This window comes from Myxocyprinus asiaticus, chromosome 28 (genome assembly GCF_019703515.2).
Source record: "Myxocyprinus asiaticus isolate MX2 ecotype Aquarium Trade chromosome 28, UBuf_Myxa_2, whole genome shotgun sequence".
Classification (NCBI taxonomy): Eukaryota; Metazoa; Chordata; class Actinopteri; order Cypriniformes; family Catostomidae; genus Myxocyprinus; species Myxocyprinus asiaticus.
Genome location: NC_059371.1, coordinates 44,333,832 through 44,359,280, shown reverse-complemented (window position 1 = coordinate 44,359,280; position 25,449 = coordinate 44,333,832). Strand labels below are relative to the sequence as shown.

The 25,449-nt window shown below is 44.0% G+C and overlaps 2 protein-coding genes across 2 annotated transcripts in view; both read left to right on the top strand.

Moving 5' to 3' along the window:
- Positions 1-25,449, top strand: part of LOC127418548 (zinc finger protein 616-like) — a 137,096-nt gene that overhangs the window by 54,244 nt on the left and 57,403 nt on the right. The window lies entirely within an intron of this gene.
- Positions 426-19,545, top strand: LOC127418581 (gastrula zinc finger protein XlCGF26.1-like). Its single transcript, XM_051659206.1, has 4 exons — positions 426-593; positions 12,520-12,694; positions 12,841-13,697; positions 16,721-19,545. Exons 3-4 carry the CDS (start codon positions 13,388-13,390, stop codon positions 18,349-18,351), a joined length of 1,941 nt encoding a protein of 646 aa, XP_051515166.1. The 5' UTR covers positions 426-593; positions 12,520-12,694; positions 12,841-13,387; the 3' UTR covers positions 18,352-19,545.

Sequence of the window (25,449 nt, the reverse complement as noted above, 5' to 3'; positions counted from 1 at the left end):
GTTATATTTGCTGAGCCAACGAATTGTTTTTTCAGTGTAATGCTAACAAATGCAATCTTATTGCAAAGAGATTTTCCAAAAAATTATACGTGTGAGGAACGGTGTTGGCACGCCGTCATTATAGTCCATTTAATTTTTGTGGTCCATTTCAAAGGGTTTTGGCGGAGGGGATATAAGTGAATAATTAATAATAATACTTTTTATGGTGCTTTTTGTCATTTTGGATTGTAAGTAATTTTATGGAAATGTGCGGCAATGATAAACGTGTGTCTTTTGAGTTCCACAGAAGGAATTCATACATGTTTGGAACAACATCATGACAGAATTGTCATTTTGGGGTGAATTATTCTTTTAAATGTGGTTTCCCAGAGGCTGTTGAATGTGTGCTGTATGAAAGAGAGATTTCAAATCATAGAAACATTCATGTCTTTTATCATGTATTTTAAAGTTGGACAACAGGACTGATTAATCAGATGTTGGGATTTTATTCACTCCAGTCCAGCAGGAGACGGAAATGAAGCAGAAGTTGTTTTAGAAACCGACAGAAAACACCAGAAGAAGATGAAAGAAGAGCTGATGCTTTGAGCAGTTCGGTACGTGATCAATGTGTTTTACATCATCTGTGACATTTATTTTCATTTATACTTTTCTGTCTTTGAAGATGTCTGTAAAAACTATTATATTGTTTTGTGATGCACGCTTTAAATATTTAGTTTCAGGAGAAAGTCTTTGTTGAACTTCACATTTATCTAATCAGTTTAATAATAATAATAATTCATTACTGGTCATTTAAAGAGGTGAGTAAAACAACTAAAACACTGAAGAACTAGTAGACTTTTACACTTTCTTAATCACTTTATAGTTAAGATTCTCATGTTTATATTTATGTCCATTCATCAGCTTGAGATTAATAAGAACGTTCCCAGTGAACGCAACCCGTTCACTGACTAGAATAGCGTGTGCTGATTATCGGTGTACTGCGCATGCGCCTCACTTGGATTTGTAATGGACGCTGAGGAAAACTGCCATAGTAATATTATATATTAATATTATTTTCCACTTTCACTGAGTTAATTTGTTTAACCAACATCAGTCCTGGTCATAACTACCAAATATTCATTCATTTTCAGGATTTCAACCCTTTAAATGCCAGTTTGTTTTCATAATGCAACTGTTGTTTTTTATGAAAAAATAAAAAACACAAAAATGAATTATTTTTAGTATACTAAATGCTAAGGGGAATTTAAAAAAAAAAAAATTATGAATATTATTTTCCACTTTCACTGACTTAACTAACTACCAAATATTCATTAATTTTCACGATTTTAACCCTTTAAATGCCAGTTTCTTTACATAACGCCACTGTTGTTTTTTTACACACAAATTTCTCAATACACACATACAAAACACACTCTGACATCCATACCAACACACTCACACAATTTTATCTGTATCATTTATTCAATTGGCCTGCAGTGCTCTATAATACAGCAAACAGAAAATAGGGGAAAAGCATGTATTTGCTCCATAGGCTAAATATGAGAAAAATGGTGCCATCTGGTGGAAAATATTAAAAATGTACATTTTGAAGCCAGGGATCCGGAATGAAAGTATAATATCATAGAATTCATGATTTTATGCTTTAATGGCACTGGGATCAAATATTGCAGTTTTAATGGGTTTCAATGGGGACATTTTTGTCCTGAAGGTCCTGAGTGTAACTATTTTGTGTATTATAGATGTATTATAGGAACTGAGGTGGAAATATCAAAATTCCCCCAAAAATACACACCTTTGGCAACATTTATGCCATTGGCATTAACACAGCCAAAATGATCGAAAAAACTAAAATGAAAAAGACAAAAATGTCCTGGAGGTCGCACAAGGGTTAAACTTACTTGCGGATTTAAAATGAAATAACCGTGCGATCGGAAAACTTGAGAAAGCAATTAAATACCCAAGGATGAGAACTTCCCCGCTCTTCCTCAGTGTGTCTGTCTGATTTGAACATGCAGAGTGACAACATGACAAGCACACACATCTGAAGCTGAACTAACACAGGTACTCCACTAAAACAACCGATAATTTTGCTCGAAAAGTTGCTTTTGTGCTTAGATTCAATCTCAAGTGCATCTGGGAGAAACGGCGTGCCGGTTTTGTTCGTGCTTTTTGTCTTTGACTTTTTTGCAGTTTGTTATCGTTCAGTAACACACTGATATAGTGATTGATGTATGTCCTCATGAACTCACACACGCTCTTCTCAAAATCCCAATGCCGCAACAACAGTTGTGTTTACTTGACAACGGAAGTAACACCCATATTTTGCACTAAGCATCATGGGACGTAGGAAAAAGGTGGATAAATCTACATTTGTTGTTGTTGTCGTTTTACACTGGTTTGCCCATCTAATGCCGGGTTCACATCCTTCGTGAGCGAGGTGTGAGTGGTGCGTTTTCGTTTCGGCGCCCAAGTTAACAGATGACACCATTTACACAGCAAGCGTAAGTCACGAGGTGAAGCATTCCAAACGCGGTAGTGAACGAATAGTTTCGGCGTTGAGCCTATTTTTGCCACGTGGCTTACACTGAGCTCAGCGGCTCTGGGTGCAGTTCAACACTTAAATAATTAGATTATTGAAAAGACACAAAAGCCAATAAAAATAATTCAAACAGAACCTATAGTATACTACAGTTTATATGTCTGCATGCAAGTAGACTCAATAAAATAACTTAATAAAGAGAGTATTAATAAACTGCCAGACCTTTTGCCATTCTGTGTATATAGGTGTACAGTATAGACATTAACCAATCACAACCAAGTGTGCTGATAAAGATGAAGTGCACATGACTGCCCGATGTTGTCCTTGAAGCAGCAATAACCTCAGCTTATTATGACCTTATTAAAGAATAAATTTGGCATAGGATCCCATAGATAATTTTATGTCCTGCACAGAGGCGCTGCTGTTTCTCACAGAAGAGACAACGCCAATGTGAACGTCCAATGCGACCGCCCCGCTCACGGAGGATGTGTGAACCTGGCATAAAAAATTACACTGAATCCACTTCTATGGCATGAAATTTTGCTTGAGCCACCGTCAAAGCAAATTCAATGACATTCATCCCGCGCTCCAAACATGCCTCCCATCCAAACACGCTCAGCTGTGCTTTGTGCAAGTGTTGCGCACGCAGTCTAAAACACGCAAGTGTGCGCGAGTCTTGAAGTCATCCCAGTCCCTTCATTTTCGCTCCAGTGAAAAAGCGCAGAACACACTGGTTACTCATTCTGGTTTCTCAGAATAATACAACAGCAGCAACAACAATAATAATAAAAAGAAAAAGAAAATTGGTGCACATCATCAGACTGAAATGTGGCATTTTTTTATTTTTTACTTTGACTATGTTTGTCAAGTTCAAAATAAAGAGAAAATGATATAAGATGAAGAAGTTTTAATTTATTAAGTATTTAATTCACTGACAGGATTACTCAATTACACATTGCGATATGGCTTAATATATAATTACATTTGATTGATTTTTCAGATAAATTTAACAATATTGTGATGTATATCATTATCGTGATATAAAATTATTTATATCGTGATATAGGATTTTGGTCATATCGTCCAACCCTAGTCGACACCATTAACTGCTGCATCCACAGATGCAAGTTAAGACTTTACACAAACCATGTTGACGTTAATTTTGCTCACCAAAAATTAATGCTTTAAGTAGCCTACACAATGACTATATAAGGCTAGGTATGCCATTTTTTTATTTTTACCCTGCTGATAAAGAAGACTATTTTCAATGATGTGCCGACACTTAACGTGTTCTTTTATTCTATGTGCACGTCATGTTTAAAACAATACGTTAGGTTTATTGTACATTTCTTATAGGTCTGTTTTTTTAGATCCTAGCTATTCCTTTTTACATCATATCTATTATTGGTTAACATCCTTAACCAAACAGCTGTCATATTAGATAATAGGTTAATGCAAGTTGTGAAATACACGCAACTTTTCAGTAATTTTTTTTCTCTCTGGTAGATTTGGCTAACCTGTTAATTATTTTCAACAGACTATTACTAACAGATTATTTTTTTCCTGACTTTTTTAATATGTTAAATAACTTTTACTTGGTGAATTCCATTTAGAACAGGCAATTAGGGTTGCTCTATTGGTCCTGCACTATTCATTCAATTGTTTTTAATAATATGCCTTTTTTCTCTAACGTTGATTCAGTGAATGCACGTGATGTTCTATATTTAATGTACAATGATCATAATGCAAGGCAAGCACGTCGCAGATAAATGGCCCTTTTCAGTGGAATTTAGTATTGGATTTGGCTACAGCAGACCTCTAAATGATGCATGGAATTGGGACATTTTGACTGGAACATGTACATGAGCAAAGTACTGTACGTGTTATTTTAAATGTTCATTTTAATTTACAAGTAATCGGGTACTCTACTACAAAATTATTTGAAAAGGTTCATCCCTATCTTCTTCTAGACCTCTGTCTCCAACAGACCAATCAGATGCTGGGCATTATTGCCTGTCATACCACTGCCAGTGCCTTCAGTTGTACAGGTAAGGGATTCACAGCTGGGATCCACCCATCACAGACGTTTCACCCCATTAATACTGGAACATCTCCTGGTGGTGGGGCAGTGGTCAGGGACGTCTTCCTGTGACTCCCCCACAGCTTGGCCACATGATCCTTTCCAATGCTTTCGTTCTTGCATTCCCATCAAGGCATTCCTCCTTTACAGGTCATACCATGCAGCCAGAGTTAGATTGGTTTCGCTCCCACACTCAGTTACTCCAGATACCCTCTGATAAGGACCGAGTGGGTCAGCAGAAATAATTCCTACACCTTTCCCTCTCCCACATAATAGCTCACCACATATTAAACATGTTCCCTGTTTCTAGTTTCTCACTTCTACAAATCACACCCACACTTAACCATACCCAGAAGCTCCCTTTCTCAGCTTACTCTGCCATTTCCTTCACAGACTTCTTCAGTGCTGACTCAATGATACTAGTGTCTTTCAATACATGCTGCATTGGTCTTCCCATAAATCCTTGACATCCAACCTCCACAGGGTAAGTTGCAGCCCTCCATCCATTTTCCCTGCACTCAATGGCCAGATATAGCATATTTTAGCTTCTTCCTCTCATAGGCTGCCTCCAGCCCCACTTCCCATGGGATTGAGTAAGCTCAATCATTATGACTTTTTTTGCCGACCATAACGCTACGTTCAGCCTCAAGGAAGTAATGGCGACCTCAGAAGAAAATTTCAGCTACTGGCCAAAGTCGACCTCCATTGACTAATCTCCGTGCAGTGCCTTATGCGGCGCCTCATTTTTTTGATTTTTTTTTGTATCTGTCTGCGGGAGAGAGAGAGCGGTAAGGCTCATCACCTGGGTTATCATTATCTCTAACACCTGTATATGTTGTAGTGATGGCGGAGGAAGACATAAAAAAGTGCACGAGGAGTCAGAGTGGCAGAGAGAGACCAAAGAAAGACTGTACCAGTGTGTGCACGACAAGAAGCATTTACTCGTGTGTGTGTGTGTGTGACTACTTGGCCACTGAGTGCTCCTTTTGTTTAAGTTTTGTGAACGGTGCTGAAGAGTAATAAAAATACTCACATTGACAGTTCGCTGCCTCTTGACTCATTCATTGCCCAGATAACAAACGTGCTACAGTGGTGCCAAAACCCAGGATTTATTGGAGGACATCGTCATCATGGAGTCTTCACCACTGGGCATAGTCATCAAGTCCCTCGCCAGCATCCAGCAAACACAACACCAGGCCCTCATGGAATTATGCCTGGAGCAGGAGCAGCGTTTCCAACTCCTGTTCCAGGCTCAAGCGGAGGACCAACAGGTGTTCCGGAGCCTGATAGACAGAGAGGGGCCTGCAGCTGCGACCCGGAGCTCACTTCACCTGTGACCCTTGTCAAAATGGGACCTAGCGATGATACCGAGGCCTACCTCGACCTCTTTGAGAAAACCGCTGGGGTGTGGAAGTGGTCTCCCAACCAGTGGGTGGCCTGACTGTTACCACAGCTAGCGGCCCAGCAACTTCCTGCCATCAACCTCCTCAAGTACAAAGACCTGAAGAAGGCCATCGTGCAATGGGTTGGCCGTAGTCCCGAACAGAGCCGGCAGCATTTCAGGTCCCTGAAGTTAAGGAAACACAGCCGCCCTTTTACTTTTGTACAACAGCTCTGAGATGCCTGCCGGAAATGGTTGCTGGCTGAGAGAGCCCGTGGTGCCATGGAAATTGTCGACCTGGTGACACTGGAGCAATTCATCTCCTAGCTTCCTCGGAGGATGGCAGAGTGGGTCCAGTGCCACCAACCCGGCATCACTGGAGGCTGTCCAGCTGGCCGAGGACTACATGGCGGTGTTTCTGGGAGGCAGGGAACAAGAGGCTGTTCCATTTTTCTCTCTATCCCCTGCATCTCAACCCTCCCCCCCTCGCAAGTGGTGTGCCGTGAATGCAAGTTGGTGAATCCACGGCTACCCCAAAAGCACCATTGCACCCTCTACCGCTAATCGAGGTCCCCTTTGAAAGAATTGGCATGGACCTCGTTGGGCCATTAGAACGGACCGCATGCAGGCATCGCTTTGTGTTAGTTCTGGTGGACCATGCAACGTGATATCCGGAAGCAGTGCCCCTGCGCAACATCTCAGCATGTAGTGTTGCGGAAGCACTCTTCAGAATTACACTATATGGCCAAAAGTTTGTGGACACCCTTCTAATTAATGAATTTGGTTACTCCATTAAATCCAGTAAAGAAAAATCTTAATGTTTCTTTATGTAATTGCTTGGGGTTTGTGTGCTTCCAAATTTGTGGCAACTGTTTGGGGATAGCCCTTTACTGTTCCAGCATGACAATGCCCCTGTGAACAAAGTGAGGTCCATAAAGAAATGGTTTACTGTGTCTGGAGTGGAAGAAGTTGAATGGCCTGCACAAAGCCCAGGTCTGAACCCCATTGATCACTTTTGAGGTGAACTGGAACAGCAACTGTAAGTCAGGCCCCATCGACCAAAATCAGTTCCTGACCTCACTGATAGCCTTGTGTCTGAATGAGAGCAAATCCCTGCAGCCATGTTACTACATACAATGTAGTGGGAAGCCTTCCCAAAAGAGTGGAAGCTGTTATTACAGCAAAAGGGGAAATTGATGCCTAAGGTTTTGAAATCAAATGTTCATCAAGCACATATGGTGTCCACAAAATTTTGGCCATATAGTGTATCTCCCGAGTGGGGATTCCAAAAGAAATCCTCACTGATCAAAACACTACATTTATGTCATGAACACTACGCGAATTGTACAAATTATTAGGTATTAAATCGTTTTGCACCTGTATTTACCACCCACAAACAGATAGGTTGGTGGAACGATTTAATAAAACCTTAAAAATATGATTCGTAAGTTCGTACACAAGGATGCTAGAAATTTGGATAAGTGGCTCAATCTCCTGTTATTTGCAGTGCGAGAGGTCCCACAAGCCTCCACAGGGTTTCCGCAATCGAGCAGCTGTATGGGTGTCAGCCACGGGGCATGATCGACGTCATATGGGAAGCTTGGGAGGAGGGACCTTCAAACAGTAACAGTGATATTCAATACGTTCTTGATCTTAGAGCAAAACTCCACACTTTGGGTCAGTTAACACAGGAGAATTTGCTCCAAGCTCAGGAATGTCAAAGCTGACTGTATGACAGGGGCACTTGACTATGGGTATTCACACCGGGAAATAAAGTGCTTGTATTGCTGACCACCTCAAGCACTAAATTACTCGCCTAAGTGGCAAGGGCCCTTTGAGGTCACATGATGAGTCGGAGATCTCGATTATGAGGTTAAGCGAACGGGTGGGGCGGAGCACGTCAAATACCTCAACCGGCCAAAAATCGTGGAGGGAGGCTGTCCCTGTGGCCTTGGCAATGGTAGTCCCGGAGAGGGTGGAGCTCGGGCCGGAGGTGACTCTCAAACCTAATTCATTCACCCCGGTCCCGTGTGGAGACCACCTTTCACCGTCGCAGCTGACGGACATAGCCAAGTTGCAAGCAGAATTCGCAGACGTGTTCTCCACTCTCCCCGGTCGCACGAACCTCATAGAACACCATATCGAGACCACCCCGGGGGTGGTGGTTCGTAGCCGCCTCTATCGCCTTCCTGAACACAAAGGTTGTTCAGGAACAGTCGGAGGCAATGATCGAGATGGGCGTAATAGAAGAGTCGCACAGCGACTGGGCCAGCCTGGTGGTTCTGGTACCTTAGAGTGATGGGACGGTCCGGTTCTGTGTAGAATATCGCAAAGTGAATGCGGTGTCCAAATTTGATGCATACCCAATGCCTCGGATTGACGAGTTGCTCGATCGGTTGGGCGCGGCACAATTTTATTCGAAACTGGACTTAAAGTGTTATTGGCAGATCCCTTTAACTCAGAATCTCCCAAGAAAAAACAGCTTTTTCCACACCATTTAGCTTGCACCAATTTGTGACCCTTCCGTTCGATTTGTTTGGGGCCCCGCCACGTTCCAGCATCTCATGGATAAAGTTCTCAGACCACATACAGCATATACCGCCGCGTATTTAGATGATATTATTATTTAAAGTAATGACTGGAGGCGGCACATGCAACATCTGAGAGCTGTCCTGAGGTCACTGTGACAGGCGGGGCTCATGGCCAACCCGAAGAAGTGCACAATTGGGTGGCTGAAAGTTCAGTATCTGGGGTTTCACTTGGGCCATGGGGAGGTGCGTCACCAGGTTAACAAAACCGCAGCTATTGTGGCCTCTCCGAGGACCAAGACCAAAAAGGAGGTGAGAAAGTTTCTGGGGCTGGCTGGCTACTACCGAAGGTTTGTGCCTAGTTACTCTGACGTCACCAGCCCGCTGACTGATCTTACTAGAAAGGGGGCCCCCGATCCGGTCCAGTGGACAGAGTCGTGCCAATGGGCTTTCCTAAATTTTTTATCTGCGCTGTGGGGGGCTGCTTTTACATGCTCCTAATTTCTTTCTCCCCTTTATTTACATACTAGACAATCTTTTCCCAGTTTTTGATTATTCGGACACTTTGCTGGACATTTTATTCGGAGGCGCAGCTGTGTTGTTTAAGAGATGCAGGCGAGGGAAGCAAGCTGGTATGCTGGTCAAGCTTCATCAGAGCGGCTTTCGAACAGCACTTCCGAGTATTTATCTAGCGAATCTCCACTCTTTTCCTAACAAAATGGACGAACAACATCTGCTCACCCGTACAAACAAGGACTTTTCAACCTCTGCTGCCTTGTGCTTCACAGAAACCTGGCTGAGTGAAATCATTCCAGATAGCGCGTTACATCTGCTGGACTTTCAGCTGTTCAGAGTAGATCACATTGCAGAGTAAATGGGGAAAACGAGAGGCAGTGGAACATGCTTTTACATCAAAGTTGGTGTACAGATATAACAACGTTAAAGAAGATGTGCTGTCCTAATTTGGAAGCACTCTTTATTAACTGTAAGCCTTTCTACTCACCGCGGGAGTTTTCATCATTCTGGTGAGTGTTTATATCCCACCACACACATGCGTGAACACAGCGCTGCAACAGCTGGCTATCAAAATACAGAACAACAATACCTGGACTCTTATTATTCTTGGGGATTTTAACAAAGCAAACCTCACACGTGAACTGCCCAAATACAAACAGCATATTACATGCCCAACCAGAGACAGAAATATACTGGATCATTGCTACACAACAATAAGGATGCATATCGCTCTGTCCCTAGAGCAGATTTGGGACTCTCTGATCATTGTCTGGTTCATCTTCTTCCAACCTACAGGCAGAAACTAAAATAAGCTAAACCTGTAGTAAAGACTATAAAGAGATGGACCCATGAAGCAGAGCTGGAACTACAAGCCTGCTTTTACTGCACTGATTGGAGCTGGCTGCAGACACCAATCTGAATGAGCTCGCAGATACTGTGACCATATATCAGTTTCTGTGAGGATATGTGCATTCCGACTAGGACTTATTTTACATACAACAATGACAAACCATGGTTTACAGCAGAACTCGGGCAGCTTCGTCAGGCAAAAGAGGATGCTTACAGAAAAGAAGCTATTCTGATAAGCTGAAAAACACGTTTTCAGCTAACGACACTGCATCAGTGTGGAATGGCCTGAAACAATTTACTAACTACAGGACTTCTGCCCCCAACACTGTAGTGGACCAACAACTGGCTGATGACCTGAATGTATTCTACTGTAGATTTGAAAGGCCCAATCTCACACCCCACACCCACTCTGACCTTCACTTCACACAAACATCAACACCTCCTGCGACCCCCCCCCCCTCTTTCCCCCTGCACCCCACTTCTGCTACTCAACCTGCACTTAAGATCTGTGAAGAGGAGGTGTGCCGTGTCTTCCAAAAACAAAAGACAAGGAAAGCTCAGGGCCCAGACGGTGTTTCACCCACTTGTCTAAAATCCTGTGCTAACCAGCTGGCCCCCATCTTCGCACTGATCTTCAATAGATCACTGGAGCCGTGTGAAGTGTCATGCTGCTTCAAATGCTCAATCATCATTCCTGTCCTAGAGAAACCCAAAATCACAGGACTTAATGACTACAGACCTGTCGCTCTGACGTCTGTGGTCATGAAATCATTCGAGAGACTGCTGTTGGCCCACCTGTAGGACATCATCGGACCTTTTTTAGATCCCCTTCAATTTGCTTATCGAGCAAACAGGTCTGTGGACGATGCAGTCAACATGGGATTGCATAATATCCTGCAACATCTGGACAGACCAGGGACATATGCAAGGATCCTTTTTGTGGACTTCAGTTCGGCTTTCAACACCATCGTCCCAGCTGTTCTCCAGACTAAATTACACCAACTCTCTGTTCCCATGTCTGTCTGTCAGTGGATCACCAGCTTTCTGACAGACAGGCAGCAGCTAATGAGATGGGAAATTCACTTCCAGCACATGTACAATCAGCACTGGTGCGCCCCCCTCTGTCAAGCTCCTGAAGTTTGCAGACAACACTACTGTCATTGGCCTCATCCAAGATGACAGTGAGTCTGTATACAGAAGGGAGGTTGAATGACTGGCTCACTGGTGTAGTCAAAACAACCTGGAGCTGAACACGCTCAAAACGGTGGAGATGATTGAGGACTTTAGGAGGAACACCCCAACATTGAACCTCCACACCATTCTCAACAGCACTGTGGCAGCAGTTGAGTCATTCAGGTTCCTGGGCACTACCATCTCACAAGACCTGAAGTGGGAGACCCACATTGACTCCATTGTTAAAAAGGCCCAGCAGATGTTGTACTTCCTTCGCCAGTTGAGGAAGTTCAACCTGCCAACGCCACTGCTGATACTGTTCTACTCAGCAGTCATTGAGTCTGTCCTCTGCACTTCAGTAACTGTCTGGTTTGGTGCAGCTATGAAATTGGATATCAGAAGACTACAAAGGACAGCTCGGACTGCTGAGAGGATTATTGGTTGCCCCCTGCCCTCCCTTCAAGAACTGTACACTCCCAGAATGAGGAAAATGGCTGGGAAAAATCACTGTGGACACAACTCACCCAGCCCACTACATTTTTGAACTGTTGCCTTCTGGCAGGCACTACAAAGCACTGAGCACCTGAACCGTCAGGCACAGGAACAGTTAAAACTGCTCCATTGAGCAATAATTATGTGCAATACACAGCTTAATCTATTTATATTTATCCAACATACCATACCTCTTCTGCCATTACATTCCCTTGCTTCTGTATATAACAGGTCTGTATTTGTATATTGTACATACGTACGTATATAATATACAGTATATTGTCCTATTGTGCATTTCTATAAAGACTTTATTTTCTATTGACATTTTTATTCTGTTTTATTTTTATTATCTCTGTCTTGTTGCTAGTATTGTTTGTGCGCTGGAAGCTTCTGTCACCAAGAGAAATTCCTTATATGTGTAAGCATACTTGGCAATAAAGCTCATTCTGATTCTGATTTTACAGACGGATGCATCGGACAGAGGGCTGGGGGTGGTGCCCTTGCAGGAGGTGGATTCCAGTGCTGTACATTAGTCAAAAGCTCTCGCTGAGAGAGACAAAGTACAGCACCGTGGAGAAGGAGTGTCTAGCGATCAAGTGGGCTGTCCTCACTCTCCGCTACTACCTGCTGGAGTGGGCCTTCACCCTCTGTTCAGATCACGCCCCACTCCGGTGTCTCCACCGCATGAAGGATACCAATGCTCAGATCACCCGCTGGCACCTGGCACTTCAGCCGTTCAAATCTGAGGTGATCCACAGACCAGGGGCACAGATGGCTGTGGCTGACTTTCTCTCCAGAAATAGGGGGTTTGTTGGCAGGCCGGATGTTGCCCTGGCCTGAGTTGGGCGGTGGGGATATGTGGTGATGGGGGCATGGTCATGTATCTGTCTGCGGGAGAGAGAGAGCGGTAAGGCTTGTCACCTGGATTATCATTATCTCTAACACCTGTTTCTTGTTGTAGTGATGGCGGAGGGAGACATAAAAAGGCTCACGAGGCATCAGAGTGGTAGAGAGAGACAAGAGAAAATACTCACGTTGACAGTTCGCTGCCTCCTGACTCCTTCATTACCCAAATAACGAACCTGCTACACCATCTTATTAGAAAACTTAGCCTGGACCTGGGGTACCTTCCGCAGGTCAGCCCATCCTAAAATGATCAGATATACCCTTCCATACTGTCCAGCGCCCTTGCTGCTGCTGGCTTATTGGTCTAATCATGTACACTTCCTCTTCCATCCTAGATACTTCTGTCACTACCATCGCTTTCCTCTGTTTTCTACAGGCTGCTGACCACAGTTTAGGAGCCATCCCCCATCCAAGGCCTGCTCTTCCTGATTGGGTTCTTCCAACAATCTCTTGTTGCTTCATTGTTGAAACTGCCCTGATTACGATCTCCTCTGTCTTTTAAGCGCAGCCTGATTGAACTTGGGCTTGACTAGCCCTCTCAGAGTGGTCTGTTGATTCCCTTAGTTCTAAGAACAGTCTGGTCTTCTCCTGCTTGTAGCCCAGGGTGATGGACTTTAGTGGCAGTTGTAATAATGTGATATAATACGAATGGATGATATATTAATGAAACACTGATTGCATACGTACATTACCAAGATGTCTTTTCGATTTGTGTTTTTTAATCTGGAAGACATCTAATTTCAGTGTGTGTGGAAATTTCTAAACCATGTGTGTTACAACTAGCCTCGTGTAGTTTGTGCCCAGTTCTCCCATAGATATATGATTAACAAATGATTAACAGAGCTGTTCTTGTGTATAATCATATAATAATCTTTTTGAGTTTGAATGTCAGTCCATTATAATCATACATTTTTTGTTGTCAGATGTTCATCATGAGAGAGCAGATGGATGTGATCCATGCTGGAGAACAGCAGATGCTGCAGACACCAGTGCAGATGTATTCAGTGAAGCTGCTGGACTGCAGAAACCTGACGGAGGTGGGAGGAGAAATCAAAGTAGAGGAACAACAGAGTGATGAAGATTATGTTGAAACCACAGCAGAGGAAGAACTGAGTGATAATGATGATGATGAAATCAAAGCAGAGGAACAACAAAGTGAGGAAGATGATGAAACCACAGCAGAGGAAGAACAGAGTGATGATGATGATGGTTATGATGATTTTATTCCTTCAGGTATTTTTCTTTCTGTTGTTGTACATTCCATGTTCAGCTGGAACAAACATGACAATGGAACAATTTGTAAACAGATAACAGTTATGCTGAATTATACTTCGAGATATGTTTATTAAGAATGCATTTGAATCAGAATGAGCTTTATTGCCAAGTATGCTTACACACAGACACACAAGGAATTTGTCTTGGTGACAGAATCTTCCAGTGCACAAACATTACAACAGCAAGACAAATATAATATATATATATTTTTTAATACAAAAAAGTGAACAGAATATATACACTGATGAGCCAAAACATTATGACCACTCACAGGTGAAGCGAATAACAGTGATCATCATGTCAAGGTCTGGGTAGATTAGATGGCAAGTGAACTATCAGTTCTCGTAGTCAATGTGTTGAATGCAAGAGAAATGGGCAGGAGTAAAGACCTGAGCGACTTTGACAAGGGCCAAATTGTTATGGCCAGACAACTGGGTCAGAGCATCTCTGAAATGGCAAGGCTTGTGGGGTACTCCCGGTCAGCAGTGGTGAGTACTTACTGACAGTGGTCTGACAAGGGACAAACCATATACTGGCGACAGGGTGTTCGGCTCCCAAAGCTGATCGATGTGCATGGGCAACGAATGCTATCCCGTCTGGTCTGAACTGACAGAAGGTCGACTGTGCCACAAGAAACAGACAATTTTAATGATGGTTACTGGAGGAATGTGTCACAACACAAAGTGCATTACACTCTGCTGCGTATGGGACTGCTTAGCCGCAGACCGGTCAGAGTTCCCATGATGACCCCTGTACACTGTTGAAAGCACCTACAATGGGAACGCGAGTGTCAGAACTGGACCTTGGAGCAAATGGAAGAAGGTTGCCTGGTCCGATGAGTCCCATTTTCTTTTACATTACGTGGACGGCCATGTAAATGCGCGCCGTTTACCTGGGAAAGTGATGGCACCAGGATGCACTTTGGGAAGACGACAAGCCGGTGGAGGGAGTGTGATGCTCTAGGTAATGTTGTGCTGGGAAACCCTGGGTCCAGCCATTCATGTGGATGTCAATTTGACACATGCCACCAACAGAAACATAGTTTCAGACCAGGTACATCCCTTCATAGCAATGGTATTCCCCGATGGCAGTGGCCTCTTTCAGCAGGATAATGTGCCCTGCCACACTGCACACATTGTTCCAGAATGTTTTGAGGAACATGATGAAGAGTTCAAGGTGTTTCCCTGGCCTCCAAATTCCCAAGATTTCAATCCGATTGAGCATCTGAGGGATGTGCTAGACCAACAAGTCCGATCCACGGCGGCTCCACCTCACAGCACCAGATTTGCCAGTTCTTGCTGTGAGATGTTACCCCACTCTTCCATCAAGGCACTTGCACATTTCTGGGGGGAATGGCCCTAACCCTCACCCTCCGATCCAACAGGTCCCAGATGTGCTCAATGGGATTGAGATCCGGGCTCTTCGCTGGCCATGGCAGAACACTGACATTCCTGTCTTGTAGGAAATCTTGCACAGAACGAGCAGTATGGCTGGTGGCATTGTCATGCTGGAGGGTCATGTCAGGATGAGCCTGCAGGAAGGGTACCACATGAGGGAGGAGGATGTCTTCCCTGTAACGCACAGTGTTGAAACTGCCTGCAATGACAAAAAGTTCAGTCCGATGATGCTGTGACACACCGCCCCAGACCATGACGGACTCTCCACCTCCAAACTGATCCCGCTCCAGAGTACAGGCCTCGGTGTAACGCTCATGCCTTCGATGATAAACGCGAGTCTGACCATCAACCCTGGTGAGACAAAACCGTGGCCGGTGATGTCTGGTATGGACCTGCCTTACAACAGGCCAACAAGCCCTCAGTCCAGCCTCTCTCAGCAGATTGTGGACAGTCTGAGTACTGATGGAGGGATTGTGCATTCCTGGTGTAACTCGGGCAGTTGTTGTTGCCATCCTGTATCTGTCCCGCAGGTGTGATATTCGGATGTACCGATCCTGTGCAGGTGTTGTTACACATGGTCTGCCACTGCTAGGGCAATCAGCTGTAATACTGTGTAGGTCCCCCTCGTGCCGCCAAAACAGCGGCAACCAGCATCTCAGAATAGCATTCTGAGATTCTATTCTTCTTACACAATTGTACACAATTTATCTGAGCTACCGTAGACTTTGTCAGTTTGAACAAGTCTGGCCATTCTCTGTTGACCTCTGTCATCAACAAGGCATTTCCATCCACAGAACTGCCGCTCACTGTATGTTTATTGTTGTTGGCACCATTTAGAGTAAATTCTAGAGACTGGTGTGCATGAAAATTCCAGGAGATCAGCAGTTACAGAAATACTCAAACCAGCCCAAATGGCACCAACAATCAGGCCACGGTCTAAATCACTGAGATTAAATTTTTTCCCCCATTCTGATGGTTGATGTGAATATTAACTGAAGCTCCTGACCTGTGTCTGCATGATTTTATGCACTGCACTGCTGCCACACGATTGGCTGATTAGATAATCGCATGGATGATTGTTGGTACCAGATGGGCTGGTTTGAGTATTTCTGTAACTGCTGATCTCCTGGGATTTTCACTCACAACTCAATAAAATAAAATATTCAAATTATATATTGGTTGCATTTTTTAGATAATAAATGTAATTGTGTAAAATAGGCACATAATATTATAATATCGATCTCAGGCCCTTGAATCGAATCAAAATCGCATGGCGGCAGACTTTGAGGTATACATTGGATCGCTGGCTAAGAGAATCAATATAAGATCGTATCATGATGAAACTTGTGATTCACACCCCTAATTGTAACATGACCTAAATATATCATGTAAAAGAAGTCTATGATTATAACAATTGCTAGTGAATTAATTCAACACATTAATATTCCAAAGAGACAGAGGTAAACCCACCCCTTCAATAGTATAAATATTTAAGTTCTACCATGATAATAGAGTTCCATTTGATTTCTTTTTACATTTATCCCTCTTGAATTGATTTTTGTCAATTTATTGTGTTCATTGTAGAGCTGATGGAAGTGAAAGAGGAACGTCAAGAGCTGAATGAAGTGGAGGAGGAACATCATGATTTCATTATTGGAGAAAAATCTTTGAGTTGCTCTCAGTGTGGAAAATGTTTCAAAGATAAAAGAAATCTTAAGAAACACACAAGGATTCATACTGGAGAGAAGCCTTACTCGTGCCATCAGTGTGGAAAGAGTTTCTCACGTAAAGAACATTTTACTGTGCACACAAGAATTCACACTGGAGAGAAGCCTTACACGTGCCAACAGTGTGGAAAAGGTTTCAGACGTAAAGATCACCTTAATCTGCACACAAGAGTTCACACAATAAAGAAGCCTTACACGTGCGATCAATGTGGAGAAGTTTTCAAACGTAAAGAACAATTTATTCTGCACACAAGAATTCACACAAAGAAGTCTTACACGTGCCAACTGTGTGGAAAAGGTTTTGCATGTAAAGAAAGTCTTAATGTGCACACAAAAATTCACACTGGAGAGAGGCCTTTCACATGCTCTCAGTGTGGAAAAGGTTTCAAAACTAAAAGAAACCTTAAAAAGCACACAAGGATTCATACTGGAGAGAAGCCTCACACGTGCCATCTGTGTGAAAAGAGTTTCGCACGGAAAGAAAGTCTTACTGTGCACATAATGATTCATACTGGAGAGAAGCCTTATACGTGTCATCAGTGTGGAAAAGGTTTCATTCGTAAAGATCACCTTAATCTGCACACAAGAGTTCACACTGGAGAGAAGCCTTACACGTGCCATCAGTGTGGAAAGGGTTTCATGGATAAAGGAAGCCTTAATAAGCACACAAGAGTTCATACTGGAGAGAAGCCTTACACGTGTCATCAGTGTGGAAAGAGTTTCGCACGTAAAGAACGTCTTCATGTACACACAAGAGTTCACACAGGAGAGAGGCCTTACACATGCCAACAGTGTGGAAAAAGTTTCAAACGTAAAGAACGCTTAAATCTGCACACAAGATTTCACACGAAGCCTCACACATGCCAACTGTGTGGAAAAGATTTCGTATATGCAGCTAGTCTCAAATATCATCTCCGCGGTCACTCTGGAGAAAGGCCTTTTAAATGTGATAAATGTGCTAAAACATTTTTTGTAGAATCAGTCTTGAAACAACATCTGAAAACACACACAAATGAGAAGCCTTTCAAATGTTCTTTTTGTGGAAAGAGTTTTACACGCCTGTCCTATTTTAAACAGCACCAGAAAATACATTCCGGTGCCGAGGTTAATAAGTGCTCTGAATGTGGGAGGACCTGTACAACAGCCGGCCACTTGAAAGAGCACCAAAGAATCCATACTGGAGAGAAACCTTTTATGTGCTCATACTGTGGAAAGACTTTCACTCGGCCAGAACACCTGAAAAAACATGAGAGAACTCACACCGGAGAGAAACCATACAAGTGCTCACACTGTGGAAAGAGTTTCACTCTGTCACAAAACATGAAAGTACACGAGAGAATCCATACTGGAGAAAAACCATACCACTGCTCTTCATGCAGAAAAGGTTTCAACCGATCAGGTCATCTACAGCAACATGTCAAAAATAATTGCCCAAGTAGTCACAGTGACCAAGAATCATCTTCAGGTCCAACGATATCAAGCAAATAGTTTGAAATTCAGATAAACCCAAAGACGGAATTTCTTCCAAAAGTGCAGCATCATCTAAAGGCTCGGGTATACTTTGTTTATCAGTGTTCTGGATCACCTCGCACACGGTCGAGTGCAAGCAATTACAAATGCATTTGGCGCATGTGCATAAGACTGCTTTGAGATATTTTTGGTACAGTCAACAGCTGGTGCAATGACGCGTACAGATGAGGACTGTGTCTGTGTGTCGAGAATATCTGGGCTGCACGTTTGACCATCCGCACAGACTGTACAACCGAAGTATACTTTGGCCTTCAGGCCCTCTTTACGCGTGGCATAAACATGCATTTTATAGTGTGTGGATATTCTTTAGCTGGATTGCATTTACACCTAGCAGTCACATGTGCTAGTTGAAGTGAATGTTTCCTCAGCAAGTTTTCCACTCTTGCTTCTCCAACTATTGACGTCTTAAACCCGCAGCAGCCTGGGGTCTTGATTAGTAGAATACAACAAGGAAATTTGTTTCACTCAGACGTAATGATACTCCACATAATATAATGTGTAGATCTTAAAATATTTCTCAGAGTTTCATTGCAAGCTATGGTGGCTAATCACTAATGGCCTTTGCTAAACATGATCCATTGCATCATAGATGTATAAGATGGTCATCATTGGATGTCTAGAGAGTGTCCGGAATCCATATTGGGAATGAAGCATATTCCCACATGGGTATGCAGAGGCAGAGCACACATACACAGACTGCGCACAAGAGTGATGGAATAAGGTGCCCATATGATTGTTTTTCATTATTGGGGGCCATATTTGATATAATTTTTAGTATTTTTTTATATATATATATTTTCGAGATGTTTGCATTAAAGTTATTTAGTATTAATGTTCGTTAAAACACCTGAATACTTGCTTGGAGAGGTTTTTGGACACTTTGATAAATAAAAGGCCACCATGGTTCAAAATACTATCATTGTTGATTGCTTTGTACCATCAAGAAAATTTTTTTTTTCCTGTTATAGTTGACATGTTGGAGAACAACACCAAAGTTAATTTGATGACCTTCCATTCTTACTTTCTAAAAGGTATAATGTCAAACACGAATAATAACTGAAATGTATTGTCAGTGCTCATTTTTTGTGTTTTGTTAGCAGTGTTGTAGCATGAGAGTCTCTAGATGTGATCTTAATATATTTTCTTCAAATTTTGAAAGGTTTTCTATAAATTGATACCATGCAATTTACACTCTTTGCAATTATTTTTAGAGATAAAAGCTCTTACTTTTGGGTATACCAATTTAGGCATGAAATTCTAAAATGCCTTCAGCACTGTAAAAAGGAATTGTTGAGCAAAGTTAACACTCATCCACTCCTCGGGTAATTTCTGACCGATTTCAGTTTTATTCATTTGATAAAAATAGTGTCCTTTATCTGACTGGTCTGTGACTTAGTGACTTTTCCTCTGCTGGCTATCTGAAAACACAAAGTAAATCTGGACTTGATCTGATATGTCTAAGTGGTCATAAAATAAAGTAACATTCCTTCTCCTCGGGTCAAAATTTACCCACCATAGGAAATGAATGGGAAAGGCTAAACTACAGAGCAAAATTTGTTGGTCAAATACAAACTATAAATCTGCAACAATGCAGAAAAAACACACAGAAATGAAGGGGTGAGACTATAAAACATCAAGAGTATAAATGATACACACCAGCACATACATACACACACAAAAATGAACTGGTGAGACTATAACACAGAGCTAATTTTTTTAAACTTGTCAAAAATGAAGTAAAACAAAATCGACAACAATGCAGAACATACACAGATATAATGGGTGAGACCATAAAACATAAGCAGACATAAAACAACGCAGAACACACACACACACGTTTCCTCGTTTTATAACCAGGGATGAATTAGTGAATCTCTGCAGCCATTTACTGGGTATACTTATCAGTTTATGTATTTTTGGAAGCAATCTACCCCAAATGCACACACACACATACAGGTGTGTAGAAAGTTCATTGTCTGGGTAATGAAGGAGTCAGGAGGCAGCGAACTGTCAACGTATGTTTATTATTCTTCAGCGTCGTTCATAAAACATAAGCAAAAAGGCACTCAGTGGCCAAGTAGTCACACACACAAATGAGTAAAGGCTTCTATCAAGCACACACAGGTACAATCTCTCTTTCTGGTCTCTCTCTCTCTCTAACGCCTCGTGCACCTTTTTATGTCTCCCTCCGCCATCACTACAACAAGAAACAGGTGTTAAAGATAATGACAACCCAGGTAATGAGCCTTACCTCTCTCTCCCGCAGACAGACACACGACCACGCCCCCATCACCACATATTCCCGCTGCCCAACTCACGCCAGGGCAACATCCAGCCTGCCAACTCCCTCTCCCCCCATTTCTGGAGAGAAAGTCAGCCACAGCCATCTGTGCACCTGGTGTGTGGATCCTCTCAAATTTGAACGGCTGAAGTGCCAGGTACCAATGGGTGATCCGCACATTGGTATCCTTCATGCAGTGGAGCCACTGGAGTGGGGTGTTATCTGAACAGAGGGTGAACCAGTAGGTAGTAGCGGAGAGTGAGGATGGCCCACTTAATCGCCAGACACTCCTTTTCCATGGTGCTGTGCTTAGTCTCTCTCAGCGAGAGCTTACAACTAATGTACAGCACCAGTCGCTCCTCCCCCTCCACCTACTGTGAGAGCACTGCCCCCAGCCCTCTGTCAGATGCATCCATCTGCAAAACAAAGGGAAGAGAGAAATTAGGAGCATGTAAAAGCACCCCCCAACCGAGTGTGGATTTTATTTTTAGGAAAGCCTGTTGACACGACTCCATCCACTGGACTGGGGGCCCCATTCTTGTAAGATCAGTCAGCGGGCTGGTGACGTCAGAGTAACTAGGCACAAACCTTCGGTAGTAGCCAGCCAGCCCCAGAAACTGTCTCGCCTCCTTTTTGGTCTTGGGCCTCGGACAGGCCACGATTGCTGCGGTTTTGTTAACATGGGGACGCACCTGCCCGTGGCCCAAGTGGACCCCAGATACTGAACTTCCACCTGTCCAATTGTGCACTTCTTCGGGTTGGCCGTGAGCCCGCCCATAGCAGTGACCTCAGGACAGCTCTCAGATATTGCATGTGCCGCTGCCAGTCATTATTATAGATAATAATATAATCTAAATATGCAGTGGCATATGCTGTATGGGGTCTGAGAATTTTGTCCATGAGATGCTGAAATGTGGCTGGGGCCCCGAACAGATGGGTCAACAATTGGTGTAAGCCATACGGTGTGGAAAAAGCCATTTTTTCTCTGGAAATTGGAGTTAAAGGGATCTGCCAATAACCCTTTAAGTCCAGTGTTGAAAAAAATGGAGCCGCCCCCAACCGATCAAGCAATTCTTCAATCCGAGGCATTGGGTAGGCATGAAATTTGGACACCGCGTTCACTTTGCGGTAGTCTACACAGAACTCGACTGTCCCATCGCTCTTAGGTACCAGAACCACCGAGCTGGCCCAATCGCTGTGCGACTCTTCTAATTCTTCCTTAACAACATTTTTTTGTGTTCAGGAAGTCGATGGGACAGCTACGAACCACCACCCCCTGGGTGGATTTGACGTGGTGCTCTGAGGTTCGTGCAACCAGGAAGAGGCAAGAACATGTCCGCAAATTCCGATTGCAACTTGGCCATGTCTGTGAGCTGTGACGGTTAGAGGTGGTCTCCACACGTGACCAGAGTGAATGAATTTGGTTTGAGAGTCACCTCCGGTCTGAGCTAAACCCTCTCAGGGACTACTGTTGCTAAGGCCACAGGAACCACCTCCCTCCATGATTTTAGGAGGGTTAAGATGGTAAACTTGACGTGCTCTGCCCCTATCCGTTCGCTTAACCTCATAATCGAGATCTCTGAATCGCCGTGTGACCTCAAATGGCCCTTGCCACTTGGCGGGTAATTTAGAGTGTGAGGTGGGCAGTAATACAAGCACTTTATCTCCTGGTGTGAATTCCCGTAGTCGAGTGCCCCTGTCGTACAGCTGGCTTTGACGTTCCTGAGCTTGGAGCAAATTCTCCTGTGTTAATCGACCTAAGATCAAGAATGTACTGAATATAATTTTTACTGTTTGAAGATCCCTGCTCCCAAGCTTACCATATGATGTAGAGCATGCCGCGCGGCCGATGCCCATACAGCAACTCGAATGGGGAAAACCCTGTGGAGGCTTGCGGGACCTCTTGCACTTCAAATAACGGGTTTGAGCCACTTATCCCAATTCCTAGCATCCTCGTGTATGAACTTATGAATCATATTTTAAGGTTTTATTAAATTGTTCCATCAACCCATCTGTTTGTGGGTGATGAACACTGGTGCGTATCGATTTAATACCTAACAATTCATATAGTTCGTGTAGTGTTTGTGACATAAAGTTAGTGCCTGGATCAGTGAGGATTTCTTTTGGAATCCGCACTCAGGTGATTATTTTGATGAGTGCCTCAGCAACACTATGTGCTGAGATGTTGTGCAGAGGCACTGCTTCCAGATATCACGTTGCATAGTCCACTAGAACTAATACAAAGCAATGCCCACTTGTGGTCCTTCTAATGGCCCGACGAGGTCCACGCCAATTCTCACGAAGGGCACCTCGATCAGCGGCAGAGGGTGCAATGGCGCTTTTGGGGTGGCCGGTGGATTCACCAACTGACATTCATGGCACGCCGCACACCACTTCCGTACATCCCCGTGAATGCCCAGCCCAAAAAAAATGGGCCATTATTCAGTTCAGCGTTTTCTGGTGAACTAAATGGCTAGCTATTGGATTATAGTGAGCTGCCTGGAAGAGGGTTTCCCGACGGCTCTTCGATACTAATAACTGGGTTGTATTTTCTTTTGTTTGAGTGTCCTGCGTCATTCGATACAACAATCTTTAATAATTGAAAATTATGGGTACGTGAGTGCAATACCAGGCTGGAGCTGTTGACCATCGATGACTCTCACTCGGTCAAACGCATGTTTGAGAGACTCCTCACGTGACTGCTCCAGAGGGAAATCCCCCCCAGAGAACCCCCTGAGGATGGGAATTCCCTCTTTTGCGTTATCTTGAGCGAAGCAGACATAGACAGCCCTGGCACCGCCTCTCCAGCCATAGCATCGCACGTCATACACCGAGATAGCCTTTCACAGGACCCAACCACACAAATTTCCCTTAATAAATTCTTAAAATCAGGCTAGTTTGTTCCCAAAATCAGTGGATGGGTGAGGCTGGAATTAACCGCAGCCTCTATGCTTTTTCTCCTGAATAGTATCTCAGTGGTAACCTCCGGATACATGTGAATATTCCCATGCACACACCGCACCCTCACCCGTTTATTGCACCAAGCATTGGTGAATAGAGGTTTGAGAACAGCCTGAATCCACCAAATCTTGGTAGGTATCCCTTTTTAAACTTATCGGTATCCCTGAGTGATCAGGGGCAGCCTGCGGAGTGTCAGCGTTCCAGACCAGTGTCACCACCTCCATTGCTGAGCACTGATCCTGGAAGTGCCTGGCTTCCCCGCAGCCCCAATAGACCGGCCCAGGCTTCCCTACCTCACTCGTGGGTGTGGTCCTGTCAACCTGGGGGAGAGAGTAGAGAGAGACAAAAGTGGGGGACACAGACACAGGGAAGGACCACCTAGATCGGGGAAGGGGTTTGGGTTGGGGCTCTTCCCCACCTCCGGGAAGTCAGAACAGGACGGAAAGGGAAGGGGCGGGGGGATTGAGAAGCGGGGGGGAGAGAGAGAGAGAGAGAAGGAAGAGCTTCTGGTTCACTGCCTCCCGGAAATGCAGCCATGTAGTCCTCGGCCAGCTGGACTGTCTCCTCCAATGACGCCGGGCGGTGGCACTGGACCCACTCTGCCATCCCTTGAGGAAGCTGGGAGATGAAGTGCTCCAGAGTCACCAGATCGATGATCTCCGCCGCACCGCGGGCTCCCTCAGCCAGCAACCATTTCCGGCAGGCATCCCGGAGCTGTTGTGCAAAAGCAAACGGGCGACCATGTTTCCCGAACCTCAGGGACCTGAAATGCTGGTGGGAGTACGGCCAATCCGTTGCATGATGGCTCTCTTCAGGTCTTTATACTTGAGGAGGCTGGTGGCAGGAAGTTGTTGGGCCGCTACTCTTCACCGGAGAATAGTGGTAACAGGCGGGCCACCCACTGGTTGGGAGGCCACTTCCATTCTTCAGCAGTCTTTTCAAAGAGGTTGAGGAAGGCCTCGGGATCATTTTGATGAGGGTCACTGGTGATGTGGGCTCCGGGGTCGTAGCTGCAGCCCCCTCTCGGTCCATCAGGCTCCGGAACGCCTGTTGGTCCTCTGCTTGAGCCTTGAGCAGGAGTTGGAAATGCTGCTCTTGCTCCAGGAGTAACTCCATGAGGGCCTGATGTTGTGTTTGCTGGATGCTGGCGAGGGAATTGATGACTTCGCACAGTGGTGAAGACTCCATGACGATGTTTTCCTCCAAGAATTCCCTGGTTTCGGCACCACTGTAGAAGGTTCGTTGTCTGGGTAATGAAGGAGTCAGGAGGCAGCGAACGGTCAACGTGAGTATGTTTATTACTCTTCAGCATCGTTCATAAAACATAAACAAAAAGACATTCAGTGGACAAGTAGTCACACACCCAAATGAGTAAGGGCTTCTATCGAGCACACACAGGTACAGTCTCTCTCTCTGGTCTCTCTCTGGTCTCTCTTTCACTCTGACGCCTCATGCGCCTTTTTTGTCTCCCTCCGCCATCACTACAAGAAACAAGTGTTACAGATAATTACAACCCAGGTGACGACCTTTCCCACTCTCTCTCTCCCTCAGACAGACACACGACCACGCCCCCATCGCCATAAAATCAAAGGTTGAGTTTGAGATAGCTAACCTTATCGATGGTGGGAAGGTTTATATTTAGGTGTTTTGATTTGAAATATTACTGCCCATTACTGTTAATTTCTGTTTAATTGTTCATTTTCTTGACAAATGTATTGATTTATTTGAGTTTTTGAATTTTGATGTTTGAAATAAATGATAGGTAACATACAGTTGCAATCAAAATTATTCAACCCCCCTGACCAGCAATACAT

Excerpts from the sequence above, each read along its gene's own strand:
- LOC127418581 (XM_051659206.1), top strand. The coding sequence starts at position 13,388 with ATGTTCATCATGAGAGAGCAGATGGATGTGATCCATGCTGGAGAACAG. Across the intron at positions 13,698-16,720 it reads TGATGATTTTATTCCTTCAG|AGCTGATGGAAGTGAAAGAG; the intron begins GTATTTTTCTTT and ends TGTTCATTGTAG.